This window comes from Tasmannia lanceolata, unplaced genomic scaffold (assembly GCF_043159265.1).
Source record: "Tasmannia lanceolata isolate RefF3 unplaced genomic scaffold, GAP_Taslan_0.1 ptg000003l, whole genome shotgun sequence".
Taxonomy (NCBI): Eukaryota; Viridiplantae; Streptophyta; class Magnoliopsida; order Canellales; family Winteraceae; genus Tasmannia; species Tasmannia lanceolata.
Window position 1 is genome coordinate 14,308,883 of NW_027518680.1, and position 17,289 is coordinate 14,326,171.

At 39.8% G+C, this 17,289-nt stretch overlaps 1 protein-coding gene across 1 annotated transcript; it reads right to left on the reverse strand.

Moving 5' to 3' along the window:
- Positions 1-7,440: 7,440 nt before the first annotated feature.
- Positions 7,441-11,326, reverse strand: LOC143852148 (uncharacterized). The gene is made up of 2 exons (XM_077361566.1): positions 8,536-11,326; positions 7,441-8,348 (listed from the first exon to the last, which is right to left on the reverse strand). Exons 1-2 carry the CDS (start codon positions 11,159-11,161, stop codon positions 7,855-7,857), a joined length of 3,120 nt encoding a protein of 1,039 aa, XP_077217681.1. The 5' UTR covers positions 11,162-11,326; the 3' UTR covers positions 7,441-7,854.
- Positions 11,327-17,289: the final 5,963 nt, after the last annotated feature.

The window sequence follows — 17,289 nt, forward strand, 5'->3', positions numbered from 1 at the left end:
AAAAGAACGTGGCTTATTTTCCAATTCTCTTGGGTTTCTATTTTATAATAATTTTGTTTCCAAAACTTTGGGAAGTGATATATCCGCCCTTTTTTATCACTAGGAACACCCTCTGTCAGTGTTTGTGGCAATTAGGAGCATTGAATTCTTCTGACATAAGTACAACAGCCCCCTCTTAAACTTTCCCAAAACTTTTGGTGAAAGATTCCCTTTCTCTGTGTTTCCATTCATATAAGCTGTTTCTTTCTTTCTTTTTCATCTAACACTTTAGAAATAAGATAATGTTCATAACGTTAACTACAATTGATATGGACACTCCATATGGGACGCACACTTATGGGCCCCACCGAAATTCGTCCCATGTGGGTTTCCACTATCTAATTTGAAATTCTTTGCAATTTCCAATAAAATTACAAATCTGTCCTATCCAATAGGATCAAAACTCCATGATATATTTATGTAATTCCCAAAATACCCCTATGGTTAATACTTAACCAATTTAGTATTCCTAATTCGTCCCATAGTGCACATACACCATTCGCATTGTGTAAATCTTCCATTTGCATCAATTGCCACGAAACTAGTCCGTGTGTGCAACCAAATAAATGTGGGACCTCTATCAAATATATTTAAACGGGTCATTCGGGTTGTGAGTGGAATCATTGTAGTGATTCAATCGGTCAAATATGTGGGCCCCACTGCGATCTTGCTCCGTAGTCAATACTACAATTGCATTGGATCAGTGGCCTCCATCGAGACGTAATCCTGAAGATAACCGCTGAATCATCATACCCCTAATCACATCAAATATGTGCAAGTCCTTTCTCCATTTCCACATCTACCTAGTTGGGTCATACGGAGGGTGGACACACACTACCTCCTTGGCCCACTCATGGTATACCTTTTAGTCAAGCAGTTTTGGCCCTCAAATGCATTTGCTAAAAATCATTTCAAAATATATTTTGAAAAACATTTGATAAACCTTTTATCAATTCCACCTGGCCAGGTAATTTTATAGGCTTACTACTCTGACAAAAATTATAGATGATTCTCAGTAATTTGGGCGGAGAATTCCATGTTGGGTATCCCTATTAGTCTTGTATTTTTGTCCAACATTCCAGTACTACCCTTGGGTGATCCTTAAAAGAACCTCTATTAAATAGACTAAGAAGGACGGGCCCACAGATCAATATGATTCCTCAGGTCAAAGGACATGTAAAGGGTTCCGTCTGGTAGAATAGCCTTACTATCTCCTCTCCACAGGCTTTCCTAATATGATCATGTTCAGTACACGATCCCGTCGTTGCACCCCCTCTTCTTGCTTAGGGTCTACTACCCAAGTGACTGAGATAAGCCACTCCACGATATGTGCATGTAAGCAAGATTGGTGTTATTTGTGTACGGGAAGAGATGCCCAATCTTGATGCCAACTAGGAACCTTCAATGTCTGCAAAGAACGAAATTTCATATCTCCTTGCTCCCTAGGATCTGTGAATCACTGAGCATGTGATTCCTATTTTGCTCCTGAGGACAAATATGTGTAAAACAATTAAGCACATTTCACATATTAATTAAATAACACCCAAAAATTAATGTCATAAAATAAAACTTTTATTAATTAATAATCAAAGTACACTAGTTTTTAGGGCACTAACTCTAACATGAACAACCACAGGCTGACTTTTTGACAGATTTTGTCTTATTCATTTAATTCATCGTAGGTGGTTCTATCATGCAAAAACCAGACGCAAAAAGCAAATCCCTATTTTTTAAACAAAAGAAATATTCTTCTGCGATGGTATTTACTGTTGCCACTATATAAAATAAGAGATGGTTACCTAACCGTAGCCGTTACTCTTTAACAACAATCTAACTACTATATATAAAGGCAAAATGATGGGTTAAGTTCTTCCACCCTTTGCCGTTATTTTCACTTGTGTCCCACCGCCATAATTCCAATCCAATTGTATCCCACATGTAAGGGCATTTGTGTCATTTGCTGTTATTTCCGCTTGTGTCCCACCTTTTGATCCACACGTCAGCATTACTCTTTTGCCATTAACCCCTTTGCTGATATCTAACATCTGTCTCTATGAGAAATTATTTGAGGGTAAAATCGTAATCTACATACGAAAAGTACCTACACAGGGTACCTGTCTATGACAATTACGGCAAAAAACTACCAAGAAGAGGTAAAGACATATGACAATGACGAAAGAACTACTTTATATTACTCATGCAGGACACTTGTAAAATATTGATGGATTCCGGGCACCTGAAGAGGAACAACAATTATGGAAACCCCTATCGATTGGAGGGCTAGGATCAGCTTATATCGATTAGAGGGCTAGGATCAGCCTATATCGATTGGAGGGCTAGGATGAACCTATGGAAATGGTTTTAGGAGCACAAACGATTGATGTTGTGTTCCATCACATGGACGGTTTAGATCGGAAGGCTTCGGATCAATTGATGAAAATTATTTTTGGGGCACAACCTATGTAGGAAGTGGTCCATCCAAAAGAAATTTCTTTTCTTTTTGTCTGGGATTTACACGTCAGCATTACTCTTTTACCATTAACCCCTTTGCTGATATCTAACATTTATCTCTATGAGAAATTATTTTAGGGTAAAATCATAATCTATGTACGAAAAGTACCGACACAGGTAGGGGTGTAAATGGATATTCGAAAATTTGATTACCGTCCGCATCCGAATCCATTTAAAGCGAATATTATCCGAATCCGTTTCAAGCGGATATTATCCGAATCCGTTTATGAGATATCCGGCTCTTAGCGGATGCGAATCTGGTAAGTGGTATATCCGATCCGTTTAACATCCGAATCCGAGAAGTAAATCCTTTTTATTTATTATTAATAATATCATTAATATTTATTTTTAGTAATGACACACTATCTTTTGTTTCTATAAGAAAAGTGAATATTCTTTTTAGAAAAAAAATATAAAAACAAAAATAGCCCAAACCCATTCCATCAAAATAGCCCAAACTCATTCCGTCATATACAAAAAAAAAGGAAAAACCCAAAGATCACTACCAACACTATCATCCATCCCCATCTCCTCCCTCTCTCTCTCTACCTTTGTTTTAAAAGGAAGAAGAGGATCTCATATATTTTAGGGTTTGAGAGTTAATTTTGTGAAGAGAATGTAGAGGTCTAGTTTTAAGGTTTGAAAAATTCATTCGAGTAAGTAGGAGAAAAAAGATAAAGTGCTGCAATAAAATGTTCGAATTTACCGGATAAACGGATACGGATAACATCCGAATTCGAACAATATCCGACGGATACGAATTCGGTAATAGATATTAAATATCCGTCGAATCCGAATCCGAATCCGAATTCGGATAGTGTATACTGTAATCGAATTCGGATATAGCCATATCCGCTCCGAATTCGATCCGTTTACACCCCTAGACACAGGGTACGGACCATACCGTACATTTTAATAGAGTGAGGAGTGCGATCATCAAAATACGGTGAGTAGTGCCATTATAAAATATGGTAGGGAGAACATTAGCACTATATATAATTTCAAACCGTCGTTGTTACTTGGGTGTTCCCACGCAGGTCAGGTTCAACTCGAACCCAACAGGTTCAACCCGAATTTGGGTTGGGTAGGGTTAAGCTTTTTCGCAAATCGGGTTGGGTTGGGTTGGGATGGGAAAAATCCACCCCAATTGGAAATCGGGTTGGGTCGGGCTGGGCTGTCGGGCAACCCGACCAGTCCCGAAACCCGAATTTGGGTTCCATCTGAAGAAGTTTTGTATATGTGTGTTTTTCTTTTTCAATATTGAAATAGTCTCCACAGACCACAATGTACGGTTTGGATAATCCTATGGTGCGGGCCATACCGTACTTGAATCAAGTGAGGAGTGTGATCATCAAATATAGTAGTGAGGATAATATTTCCCTTTGTTAATTGTTAGTCCCTGTTTGGTTTTGATTTTGAGAACCGATTGTGAGTTAAAAACTGATTATTGATGACTGACTATTGGTTCTCAAAATCCAAAACAACCCGGCTTGAGTTGAGGTGGTCAACAATTGGTACCATATCAAATTGGGTCAGCCCGAGCCAACCCAACCCGAATTGGGTCGGGTTCAACTCGAACCCAACAGGTTCAACCCGAATTTGGGTTGGGTAGGGTTAAGCTTTTTCGCAAATCGGGTTGGGTTGGGATGGGATGGGATGGGAAAAATCAACCCCAATTGGAAATCGGGTTGGGTCGGGCTGGGCTGTCGGGCAACCCGACCAGACCCGAAACCCGAATATGGGTTCCATCTGAAGAAGTTGACCCGAAACCCGAATTTGGGTTCCATCTGAAGAAGTTCTGTATATGTGTGTTTTTCTTTTTCAATATTGAAATAGTCTCCACAGACCACAATGTACGGTTTGGATAATCCTATGGTGCGGGCCATACCGTACTTGAATCAAGTGAGGAGTGTGATCATCAAATATAGTAGTGAGGATAATATTTCCCTTTGTTAATTGTTAGTCCCTGTTTGGTTTTGATTTTGAGAACCGATTGTCAGTTAAAAACTGATTATTGATGACTGACTATTGGTTCTCAAAATCCAAAACAACCCGGCTTGAGTTGAGGTGGTCAACAATTGGTACCATATCAAATTGGGTCAGCCCGAGCCAACCCAACCCGAATTGGGTCGGGTTGACACCCAAGTTGCACTTCTAACGATGACGAAAAAACTACTTTTCCTTATTCACTACGTGCGGGTCAAATTACAGAAATGTTGATATTACGAATGTAGGACACCTGTAAAAATATTGACGAATTCTGGGGATATTAAGAGGAACAACAATTATAGAAACCTTTATAGATTGGAGGGCTACGATCAGCCTATGGAAATGATTTTACGGGCACAACCTATTGATGTTGTGTTCCATCACATGAACGGTTTAGACCAATCTATGATGTGGCCTGTACAATTTTAAATGGAGATGCACGTGCATTTTTATTAGTTGGAAAAAAGAGGAACCTCTACTTTATAAGATGGGATATTCAGCCGATTTTTCTTCATTTGTGATGTAGCCGCTGTCATATGAAATAGGCCATTGCGAAATGCCTTGTGCGATGTAGCAAATCCCTTTAGATATCTACTATCTACTATAATAAGCTGGATGGAAAAGAAGAGAATTTTTTGATTTTTTTGAAAATTATATGAGAATTACACATCACTTTTTTTTGACTTTTTTTAACAAATGCATCCATTCAAGTCACATATTTTCAATCCTACCCCCTCCATTATGCTTTTAACAAAGGCACCCATTAAAGCCATATAATTTCAATCTTACCCCTCCTTTATGGTTTTTTAATAAAAAATCTATAGGGTGATCTTAATCATCCGATTTAAGAAGAATTATGGAAACATCTATAGATTGGAGGGCTAGGATCAGCCTATGGAAATGATTTTTGGGGCACAACCTATTTATGTTGTGTTCCATCACATGGACGGTTTGGATCAACCTATGACGTGGTCCGTACAGTTCTTTGTGGGCCGGTGCGATGTTTTTTACTAGTTATCTATGGAAGGGGGTTTGACGGTGCTGGAGAACCACACATCCATTTTATGACAAGTCAAGCCGTGGCTATGAGAATTTAAGTCGCCGTGGCTATGAGAATTTAAGGCATCCACACATTCATTTTATGACAACTCAAGTCGTGGCTATGAGAATTTAAGTCCGTGGCTATGAGAATCATGGCCCCATTGCACATGTAATAGACGCCTCAAACATAATTTTTCTTAGTATGACAATAAATTCGCACCCCATGTAGGATTATTCGCGCCCAGTATGACGGGATTTAACGTCAAAAAGCGTTAAAATCTGCCACAATTAAAGTTGCCGGGGTACGAAATATTATCCCACAGGGGGTGCAAATTTATCATCTCCGTTTTTCTTATCCTGAGGAGTCAAATCAAGTCGTCTCAAACTTGGCTATGAGAAATCTAACACCAAGTAAATTGCTTAGAACCTTCCTCTTTTTGACCACAAACCATTTGTGGGGTCCAACAACGAATGTTTTACATCTCTCCATGAGGCGGTGTTTGAATTTTAGTGCTCCGAAATTTGTGGGTTCAACTCGGATCGGGTTGGGTCGGTTTCAAACCGACCCGAGCTCAACCCGAGCTTTAAGCATGGTTTTGAAATTTCGGTTTCGGTACAGGTTTCGGACCCCACCAAAATCGAAATTTCGGCCGAAATCCGGCGAAACAAGAAAACTATTATTTCATTGGATATAAAATTTCGGTCGAAATTTCGGTAAAATATTTAATTAATTAAAAAAACAGATTTTTGGTTGAAATTTCGAAAAAAAAAAACGAAATTTCAACCGAAATAAAATACCGTTTCAGATTTCATTGATTTCGGTGTCAGTCTCCACCGAAATTTTGGATTTCGGTCGGAATTTAAAACCATGGTTTTAAGCTTAAAAAAATAAAAAATCACAAAAAAATGTCGGGTTTTACACGGTTCAGGTTGCAAAACCCTAATTTTAACCCGACCCGAACTCAAGCCGGGTTGGAAAAAGTCAACCCGAACCTGAACCCGATCCAAACTCAACCCGACCCGACCTTTTTCCGGGTTGAACCCAACCCGAGCTGCACCCCTATCCGAAAACCCAAATTCAAGTTATGTTATTTCCAGCATTATTACATATATAGTTGTAATAACTGTTCCTAATTTCTTAAGAATCAAACGATTTAATGGTTCAGATTACAAACGATGGTCTGTTGCATGAGAGAGCAGCCACATAAGCTCACTTTTCAACAAAGTTTGTCTTTATTCATGAGGTGGCTGCTCTCTCATGCAATTATTAATCCATGAAATGCCTTCTGCGATGGTCCCTAGCAAATCCTATACAATAAATAAAGACTAGTAAATATAGGGACGGAAGACGGAACAACAACCTTCGCCAGTAAGCATCTAGCGACGGTTAATTGGTGTTCTGTGATGGTAATGAGCCGTAGCCAAATGAGGTTTTTATAGTGGTATGCCTTAATGAGTGACACATGAAATGAAGTAGATCCAAATGTTAAAATCATCAATCAATACATAATCAATAGTAATATATGTCTTATTAAAGTAAAAGTATTTTCAATATCATCTTGGAAACTATCTACAGTAATCTAAAGCATGTTCATCATTGACGGGGAAGAGCTTTTATACGGTGTACATGCATTGTGACCCCCTTGTATTAGGGAAATGATAAATGCGCCCCTTTTCATAACTTGAGACACCCGGCTATAGTATATCTATGACTGCAAAGGAGCTAATGTACTTCACATTTTAGGATTTAAGGAATGAAGTGAAACTATACCCTTTTATCATCATACCCTACCATTTTGTATTTAAATAAAGTACCGATATTGGCACTACAATGTTTTGATAATTGCACTAAAGACCATCTTGTCTTTTATTATTTAAATGGGTGTCAAAAGTTATTACAGTCCCCAACAAGCTCTCAGAATCCAATTTAAAAAGAAAAGACAAACTGAGTTTGTGCAATTATTAAAACATAGTACGGCCAGACTCCCAGTATCACTACCCTTCAAATATTCTAGATCTAAACAAACATGTAAGACGAAACTGGTCTCATAGTATTGCCTTGTCGGTCGGTAAGAACCCGACCTCTACCTTACGCCGACCTCTACCCCGAGTTGATAGGCACTTTCGAGGAAACAATACAGCTAAGTTCTCCATGAACAGTAAAATAGAGTGACTTCAAGTCAGCGACTATAAGCACCTTGTGCTGTACCCGCCTAGAAAGTATGCATTTCAATGGCCACATGAGCCTAACAAGAACAATCATTCCATAGCCCTTTACACAATAGATACAATATCATCATCATTGTCATCAACCTTTGACGATCTTCTACTTCCCTTGTTGCCAAATAGTGAACTTGTATCATGGAGGATGGGAGCTATGTTTAGCGAGCTTGTATTATGGAGGAGGGGAGCTATGTCAAACTCGATGTTTGCCTTCTTACTTCCATAAGCCTTTAGAGGAGAACATCGGAGTAGGATTTGCAACACTTCCTTCATGGTCGGCCTACTAGAAGGCAATGTGCCCGTGCACATTAGCCCTACTTTCAGGACCGTGTTCATTGTGTCCAAGTGACAAGGTTCCTTAATCTCCTCATCAAGGACTCCAGTGACAGAGTCGCTCTCTTGGAAGTTATGCCACACCCACTCGGTGAGGCATGTGTTCTCACCATCCCCATTGTTGGCTTCCCTTCCCGTCGCCAGCTCTAGTAGGACTACCCCAAAGCTATAAACATCGGCCTTCTCGCCCACTTTCCTTGTGTAGCCGTACTCTGAAATTCAAATCACAATTCACAAAGATTAGTATATCACAAATACTGCAAGTCTAGTAAAATTACATTGTTTATGAGATCAAATAGTAAGACAAACTCGGCATCAAAATTTTAAACGCATTTTTTTTTAAACCAAGACCGAATTAAACTCAAATTTTCCTGTCACTTTTTGCTAACTATGTCTCACCTGGGGCAATATATCCGAAAGAGCCGGCAATGGCAGACATGGTATCAGGTTCGCCATGTCTGACCAGCATCCTGGCGAGCCCGAAATCGGCGATCCTCGCCTTGAACTCTGAATCCAGCAAAATATTGCTAGACTTCACGTCCCGATGAACGATCGGAGGAGTGCACGAGTGGTGCATGTAGCACAACCCTTGAGCAGCTCCGATCGCAATCTGGAGCCTCGTGGGCCAATCCAACGGTCTGATTTGCTCCGAACCCGATAACATCGAACGGTTATTCTTGCTATGAAGCCAACGGTCCAAACTACCCTTCTCCATGTACTCATAAACAAGAAGCTTCGAATCCTCATTCGAAATACAACACAACAATTTCACAATATTTGAGTGCCGAATTTTTCCCAAAATCTCAACCTCCGCCTGAAATTCCTTCTCTAATTTCTCATCCATATTTCGATTATTCCAAATCTTCTTAACCGCAACAATCTCACGTGCTCGATTTCCAAGGGCAATTCGGTAAACTCTCCCAAACCCACCACTCCCTACCATGTTCTCTTCGGTCAAACCTCGTATTATGTTTGACTCGTTGAAATCTAAACGGTGGAAATAAGAGAAGTTCCACGTGGCAAGATCCCTACGGTGCTTTCTTTGCCGGGAATCTTTTACAGCTAAAAAGACGAGTCCAACTGCCACGAGGGAAATTACCCCGGCGAGGACAATAATCACGACGATAAATGTAGCAGATATTTTGCTGGATTTTTCTGAATAGCAAGAGCGGAGATTTAGATAGGAGTTAGATGAGCACAGGCTAGGGTTATTGAGGAAGCTGGTATCGTACGCCGGGATTTGTAACTCGGTTGGGATTGGGCCGGTGAGTTGATTTGAGGAGAGGTTCAATTCACTGAGTCTCATGTAGCCGAGTTGAGGTGGAATTTCACCTGAGAGTTGGTTATCCGACAGGTCGAGGGAGTTGAGTTTGAGAAAAGATCCGATCGCTGGAGGGATTGTACCGGAGAGGTGGTTGGAGCTGAGATTGAGAATGTTGAGAGATCTCCATGAGTAGATCTTCGATGGAATCTGGCCGGAAAGTTGATTTCCGTCCAAAGAGAGTGTCTGAAGATTAGTTAGGGCAGTCAAACTGAGAGGAACCTCTCCAGAGAAGACATTGTTGCTTGCTGTGAAGACTGTTAGGTTTTCCGAGTATGAGATTTTGGAAGGAATGTTTCCTGAGAATCTATTGTTGTTGATCAGGAGTATTGTTAAATTCGGTCCCAATATAGACGGTAGCTCGCCGGAAAATGAGTTCTCGTGGATCATCAGAGAGTCGAGATTAGGAGAAGTCCAAATGCCATCAGGAATCGTACCTGAAAATCTGTTACTGTATAGCTGCACACTAGTTAGGCTATTGCAAGTACTGAGAGTCTCCGGCACAGTTCCGGTGAGATTGTTAGAGAAAACCACCAGTCCGAATAGCATGCCTCCACGGCATAGATTTTCAGGTAATTCACCGGAAAGTTGATTTTCCGAGACCTCGAAATCTCGCAATTTCGAATGAAATCCTAATTCTGGAGGTAAAACTCCAGTCAAGCTGTTTTTAAACAGGCGAATGTCAGATAACGCCGGAAGTGTGCCGATACTCACAGGAATCTCGCCGGATAATTGATTGTTATACAAGAACAGAAGTGTTAAGTTCTTCAATTTTCCAAAATCTTCCGGTATGGGTCCGTTCAGCTCGTTCATGGAGATATCGATTTCTATCAGATTCAAAGAATCAACGGATTGTGGAATTTCTCCTGACAATCTGTTGTAATAGAGATATACAAACATCAGATTCTTCAGCCGAAACAAGCCGATCGGGATTTTCCCGCTCAACTGATTTTTTGAAAGATCTAGCTGTTGCAGTTCCGCCATGTTCTCAAAAGATTCCGGAATTTCTCCAATCAGATCTAAGCTTTGCATCCATAGGTTCTTCAGCTTCTTCAACTGACCGAATTTCGGCGGGATTCTCACCGCCGTGAACGGATTATCATCCAACGTTAGATTTTCGAGATTTATGAGATTTCCGATTTCTGCCGGTAGCAGCGAGCCGTTGAGTTGATTATACTCGAGGTGGAGATCTACGAGCTTCGTTAAACCACCAATCCGAGCCGGAATTTGGCCGGAGAAGTTATTGTATGAGAGATTGAGGTACTTGAGAGTAGAGATCCGGTAGAGGTCAGGTGGAATCTCTCCGATGAAGATGTTCTGTGAGAGATCTAAGCTTTCGAGATTGGTGCAGTTGTAGAGAGAAGTCGGAAAATTCTCAGAAAAATGATTCCAAGAGAGGTCGATTTTGGTGAGATTTTTGAGGTTACAGAGAGTGGTGGGGAATTTCCCCGTGATGTTGAGGTCGGAGAGTGAAATTCCGGTGACGGAACTGCCGGAGCAGCTGATTCCCTGCCAGTTGCAGTGAGGCCCGTTTGAGGTGTTCCATGAGAGGAGAACTTGAGGCTTTCTCCAATCTTGCTTGATTTTAAGTAGGATTTGTTGCTCTGAAGCTTCTGTTGCTAGTTGTGATTTTCCCTTAAAGGGCAAAGAGAGGAAGAGGAGAAGGAATGGGAGATAGATTGAAGGGAGGGGTATTTTCGCCATTTGATATACTGGAAGATGAGGATTTGCTCCTCCTTCGTTATTGAGTTGGAGAAGAAGTGTGGTGTGGTGTGAAATGAAAAACTCTTAGCGGTTATTTATGAGCCATGCTCTATGTGCGCGTCTCTTTCTACGAAGGTCACTTGTCTTCTCTTGAATATGGCTTGTGCTTATGAACTCCTTGGCTTGACTTGTACTTTGGTTCACGAGTGGATCACCAACATGAATATATCTCCAAGCCTAAAAAGAGAGGCCACAAGTGAGGGAGAGTGTTAAAGTATAAAAGATTAAATAGTGCCATCTCCAACGGCTTAAGCTTTTGGAATAATTGGTTGCTACACAATGACACTAGCCACTTTATTAAAATTTAAACATGTTTAACAGTTGATTAGAAAAGTATTAATAAAGAGAGGGGTGTGATTATTGAAATAAGGGAGTTCAAATATCATTTCCCTAAATATGTTATCTTAAGATAATTTTGAATATTTTCTTTTGACAAAAAGAAAAACATAAAAGCTTCCTTAAAAAAATTTATTCCATAGTGCACCTAACCGTTTTTTAATTTCCTTTAATTTTTCCTTATACTATAATAATTTTAGGGCCTTTTTTGGGTGCGACCAAAATAGGGTCTTATTAGCAAACAATCTTATTCTAAGTTAATCTTAATTGCAAATGTTGAAGTATAAATGGTTAAATAACGCCATCTCTAACAGCTTAAGCTTTTGAAGTAATTGGTTGTTTCATGTGGTATCAGAGCAATTGTCGCAGGGAAGTCCTGGGTTCAAAACCCAACAATCGTGTACAGCCAACCGAAAAACAAATAAAAAGAGGGGCCACTCGTGAGGGTGTGTGAAGGGGGATGTTGAAGTATAAATGATTAAATAACTCCATCTCTATCACCTTAAGCTTTTGAATTGGTTGTTTCATGCAAATGAGACACTAAGGCCATTTTGTATTGGATTTTGAGTCCAAAGCTGGTTATTTGGGCCAAATTTGTGTGTAATTTTGGGCCAAAATAATTAGTTTTGGGCTCACAATTAATCTCATGATCAATTCTCAAAATTCAAAACGACCAAGGCACTGTTTGTTTTGGATTTTGAGAACTGATTGTGAATCAAAAACTCATTATTATTGGACTCAAAATTAAATGTAGATATAGTGTTAGAGAAAAGTCTAGATGGCGAAAGGTAGCCTTCTGGAAAACCGATACAATGTCAAATATAAGATATAGTGTTTGCTTAATTTCTTTCCAACAGCAGACAGACTACCTTTCGCAGGCCAGACTTCGCCGGATGCTTTAATGACCAGCAGGCGGAGGGACATATTGCGTGGGGGTGGCCACGGCCCCCAGTGACTTGCAAACTCCCTTTTTAATTATAGTTCTGATAGGTACAAAAATTATTACAGAAAGTTAGTAAGTGGCCTCAATTACCGATTAATGCAGGCGAAATGTAACTTAGTCTGGCCACCCAAGTGTAAATTCCTGCTACACCCCGGAGGGACCCTAGTAACACTCATTCTCAGCGAAATATTTGTTCTTGCTTGCAACCAAGAAACCCTCTACAGTTTAGGGGAAAAAACTTATGGAAAATAATATTTTTCATGAAACAATATTCCATGGAAAATAAAATTTCAGTTGGTTTTTTGCTTTCCTTGAAAAGAAAAAATATCAATTTTGGAAGAAAAAAAAACTCCTTAGAAAATGAGTTTACCAAACAGTAAATTTTTTTCTATTGAATAATCAAGGGGTAAGAGAGGGATGGGTGAGGGTGGGAAGAGGAGACTTGAAAGGTGACGAGTGAAGCAATGTTTTAAATTTCAGTTTCAGAATGCGTTTCGGTCCTCACTGAAACTGAAATTTCGGGCGAAATGTGACGAAACCAAAAGACTGATATTTTATCTCGTCCTAAAATTTCGGCCAAAATTTTTGAAATTTCGCCTGAAATTTTGGGAGAAGATTAAGTAATGTTAAAATTCCATATATTTTGGGATTTTCGGAACATTTCGGTAATTTTGGTTGAAATTTTGTAGAGTTTCGGGTTTACCCAATTTCAGTTTCGTTCTCCACCAAAACCCGAAATTTCAGATTTCGGTCAAAATTTAAAACCTTGGAGTGAAGAGAGGGCGATAAGTGGCTAAATAAAATGCAATAAATATAACTTATTTTGAGTGATTTTGGTCCGAAATTTTGAATTTCGGTTGAAATTTAAAACCTTGGAGTGAAGAGAGGATGAGAAGTGGCTAAAAAAATGAAAGAAATATATCTTATTTTGAGTGGTTTTGGTCCGAAATTTCGGGTTTAGGTCGAAATTTAAATCCTTGGAGTGAAGAGAGGGTGAGAATTGAAGTGCCTTAAAAACAGGAAAGAAATATAACTTATTTTGAGTGATTTTTTTACTAGTTTTTTTAGTCCTCCCTCGGTCCCTTTTTAGTCTTAGGTCTCTCCCTCTCCTGCGATCTCTTAGCATTGGTTAATCTAAAATTCCATGGAAAAAAATTCGTGCCTGCCAAACAGTCTCTAGTCACGTTAGACAACTCAAAAAGCCAGAACATGTATCACTAAGATTCACGTCCCCACCAAAAAAACGAAGGTTCCTTGTTATTATTTGTTCACCCTTCTTTCCCGGACGGCTTTCTTGACTTCTTTAAAAAAGTAACAAAGTCGTTCTTCGGAAACTTCAAACAAAGAGCTTTTCAAACAAAATATTAGTGGAAATGGGCAAAAAATTTTATTTTAGGCCCCGTTCTACCTAAGGGTGCAACTCGGGTCGAGTTCAACCCGAATTTGGGTTGGGTTTGGTTAAGCTTTTCGCAAATCAGGTTGGGTTAGGGTTGGGAAAAATCAACCCGAATTGAAAATCGGGTTGGGTTGGGTTGGGTCGGGTTGGGGTGTCAGACAACCCGACCCGACCCAAATGGACAAAAAATATTATTTTAGGCCCCATTCTACCTTGGGGTGCAACTCAGGTCGGGTACAACCCAAACCCGACGGGTTCATCCCGAATTTGGGTTGGGTCGGGTTAAGCTTTCCGCAAATCGTGTTGATGTAGAGTTGGGAAAAATCAACCCGAATTGAAAATCAACCCGAATTGAAAATCGGGCAACCCGACCCGACCTAACCCGAATTGGAAATTTGAAATTCCCATTTAGTAGTGATGGTAATTCCAACATATACATATGATCCTAGTTTATATTAATATTACCGTATTCCATCTGAAGAAGTTCTGTAAGTGTTTTTCTTTTTCAACTTTGAAATAGTCTCCACAGTCCACAATGGACGGTTTGGATAATCCTATGGTGCGGGCCATACCTTACTTTAATAAAGTGAGGAGTGTGATCATCAAAATATATTAGTGCAGATAACATTTCCCTTTGTTAATTGTTAGTCCCTGTTTGTTTTGGATGTTGAGAACCGATTGTGAGTAAAAAACTGATTATTGGTGACCCACTATTGGTTCTCAAAATCCAAAACAACCCGGCTTGAGTTGACGTGGTCAACTGTTGGTACCATATCAAGTCGAGTCAACCCGACCCAACCCAACCTGAATTGGAAATCGGGTTGAGTCGGGTTTAGGAAATTGGAAATCGGGTTGGGTCAGGTTCAGGTTGAACCCAACCGGGTTGGGTTGGGTTGGGTTGGAAAAATGGGTTCCTCGGGTTGGGTCCATGGTTTAAAATTTCAGTTGCGGTAACTGTTTCGGACATTGGGAAAACCGAAATTTCGGTCGAAATTTGGTACTCCCGTTCGAAATTCCGGACCGAAATTTCAAAATTTCAGCCGAAATTTTGTAACATTTTTTTTTTAAAACTTAAAAATGCATTTTCTCGAAATTTCAAACCGAAATTACTGAAATTATAGAAATTTCGGACCGAAATTTGGTAAATGGCAAAATATTTAATTTCGCCAAATACCGGTTTCGGTCCCCACCGAAAACCGAAATTTCGGATTTCGGTCGAAATTTTAAACCATGGTTTGGTCGGGTTGGCCTCAACCCGACCCGAGTTGCACCCCTAATTCTACCACATCCAAAGGAACAGAGGCGGGAAAGACGAACATAATGGGGAGGAAATATTACCAAAAAAAATTGCGTCCATTTTTCCACTAAAAAATGGGTGTAAATTTTAAGGCTCATTTTCGACTGTCCTTTTTGTCTTTTCTACAAAAATCATTGTAATTTCACCCCTTCTTTGTTTCCTTTTCTTTCAACATTAAAATTAGGGCTGTAACTCGGGTCGGGCGGGTCGGGTTTTGAAGAACCCAACCCGACCCGAGAAATATCTCGGGTCGGTTCGTATCGGGTTTTTTTTCCGAAAAACCCACGATTCCCAAACCCGGCCCTACCCATGATAAATCTCGGGTCGGGTCGGGTCGGGTTTATTTACGTTGACGCAATTTTTTAAGGAAAACTCTGGCAAGGCAACTCAACTCATAGAAGTAGAAAAACTCAAGCATGGCAAACTCTTTAGTGCATTAACTAATAATGAGTCCAAAGAGAATAAATTGATGCATTACCAAATGACAATTATTATACTCATATGAGATAAACAACAAATTATTTAGTGCATTAACTATTTAGTTGAAACTTGAAACCCTAGAGCTAAAGGGGGAAACAAACAGAAGATGGAAATAGTCCATGTGATTGCGTGCGTACGTGAGTTCTACTTTTATGTTTTCACTTTTAAAGTAACAAAGTTTTAGAAGAAAAAAAATGCATACTATAACTTAAGTAACTCGGGACGGATCGGGTTGGGCCCCTTCAAACCTGGCTCGACCTGGGATTCATGCGGGCTTTTGGATCATAGACCCGGCTCGACCCGAAACCCGAGAAACATGAACCCAACCCAAGCTATTTTCGGGTCGGGTCGATGCGGGTCAGGTTTTACCCGACCCAAGTTGCAACCCTAATTAAAATGATCATAAAACAAATTTTGCCCCCGTTTGAAATTTATTTTACACCCATTCTTGGTCGAAAGAAAAAAAAAGACAAACAAAACCGGGTGGAGATATTAGTTTCCATACTTAGACATAAACAAACCTAAATGAGCTCCAAATTTTAAATGTGCATGGTTCATTTTTAATATTTGATAGAGTTATTTCTAGAACAAGAAAATGTCAGATATGGAGTGCGGGTGGGCAAGGTCGGGGTAGGAATAACTGCACTTGTGATGGGAAATTGTGAAAGTGTTTGATGCCTAGTGCGTTGCTTTTCTACTTGCACAAATTATCATTACTTAGTGGGTCCCACATGGCAATATATCTCTCCAGTATCACATTCTTATTATGTCATGGTTTCAAAATTCCCCTATGTCATCGTTAACTTTCCCGTGTTAACTCCATTTTACCTTGTTCGAGTTCTTGTCACGAGTTTTCGCTTTGTCCTATAGAGTCAATAAAAAACTTTTTGGACTCTCACAAGTTACAACCCTGTCAACCAAGTACTCAGTGCTACATTTTACATTGCTCAAGCTCTTGTCATGAGTCCGTATTTTGCCCTACACAGTCAATCAAAACTCTCTAGACTCTCCCGAGTTACAGTGCTACATTTTACATTGCTCAAGCTCTTGTCATGAGTCCGTATTTTGCCCTACACAGTCAATAAAAACTCTCCCGAGTTACAGACCGTATCAACTGAGTACTCAGTTACCCCGAGTCGATTGGGATTTGTTTTTTCCTGCACCCCCATTTTGAAACACTGATTCATATTACTTCTAGGTAAAATGGAGATCTATTCTAGCATTAAAAACGATGTTAAAAAAATACAGTCTACCTGTTAAAGTATAAAAGATAAATAACGCCTTTCTTCAACAGCTTAAGCTTTTGGAGAAGTTGGTAAGTTAACATGGTATTAGAGCCAAAGGTCTCAAGTTCAAACCACCTGGATAACAAAATTTCACATGCGATGGTCGGCCCAAAGTGGGACCACATGTTTGCCAAGTGGGCCACACGTGCGGGGGAGTGTTAAAGTATAAAAGATAAATAACGCCTTTCTCCAACAGTTGGAGAAGTTGGTAAGTTAACACTACCCAGTGGTTAAATTTTCAAATGAATGACATCTTTACTAAAGCTGAAGCCATCACCGGTGGCTGAATGAGACCAATAATGACTGGAGTCTCTTAGTCTTTTCCCATAT

Coding starts and splice junctions, on each gene's coding strand:
- LOC143852148 (XM_077361566.1), bottom strand. CDS start 11,161: ATGGCGAAAATACCCCTCCCTTCAATCTATCTCCCATTCCTTCTCCTC. Junction 8,349..8,535: donor TTTCGGATATATTGCCCCAG/GTGAGACATAGT, acceptor TTTGAATTTCAG/AGTACGGCTACACAAGGAAA.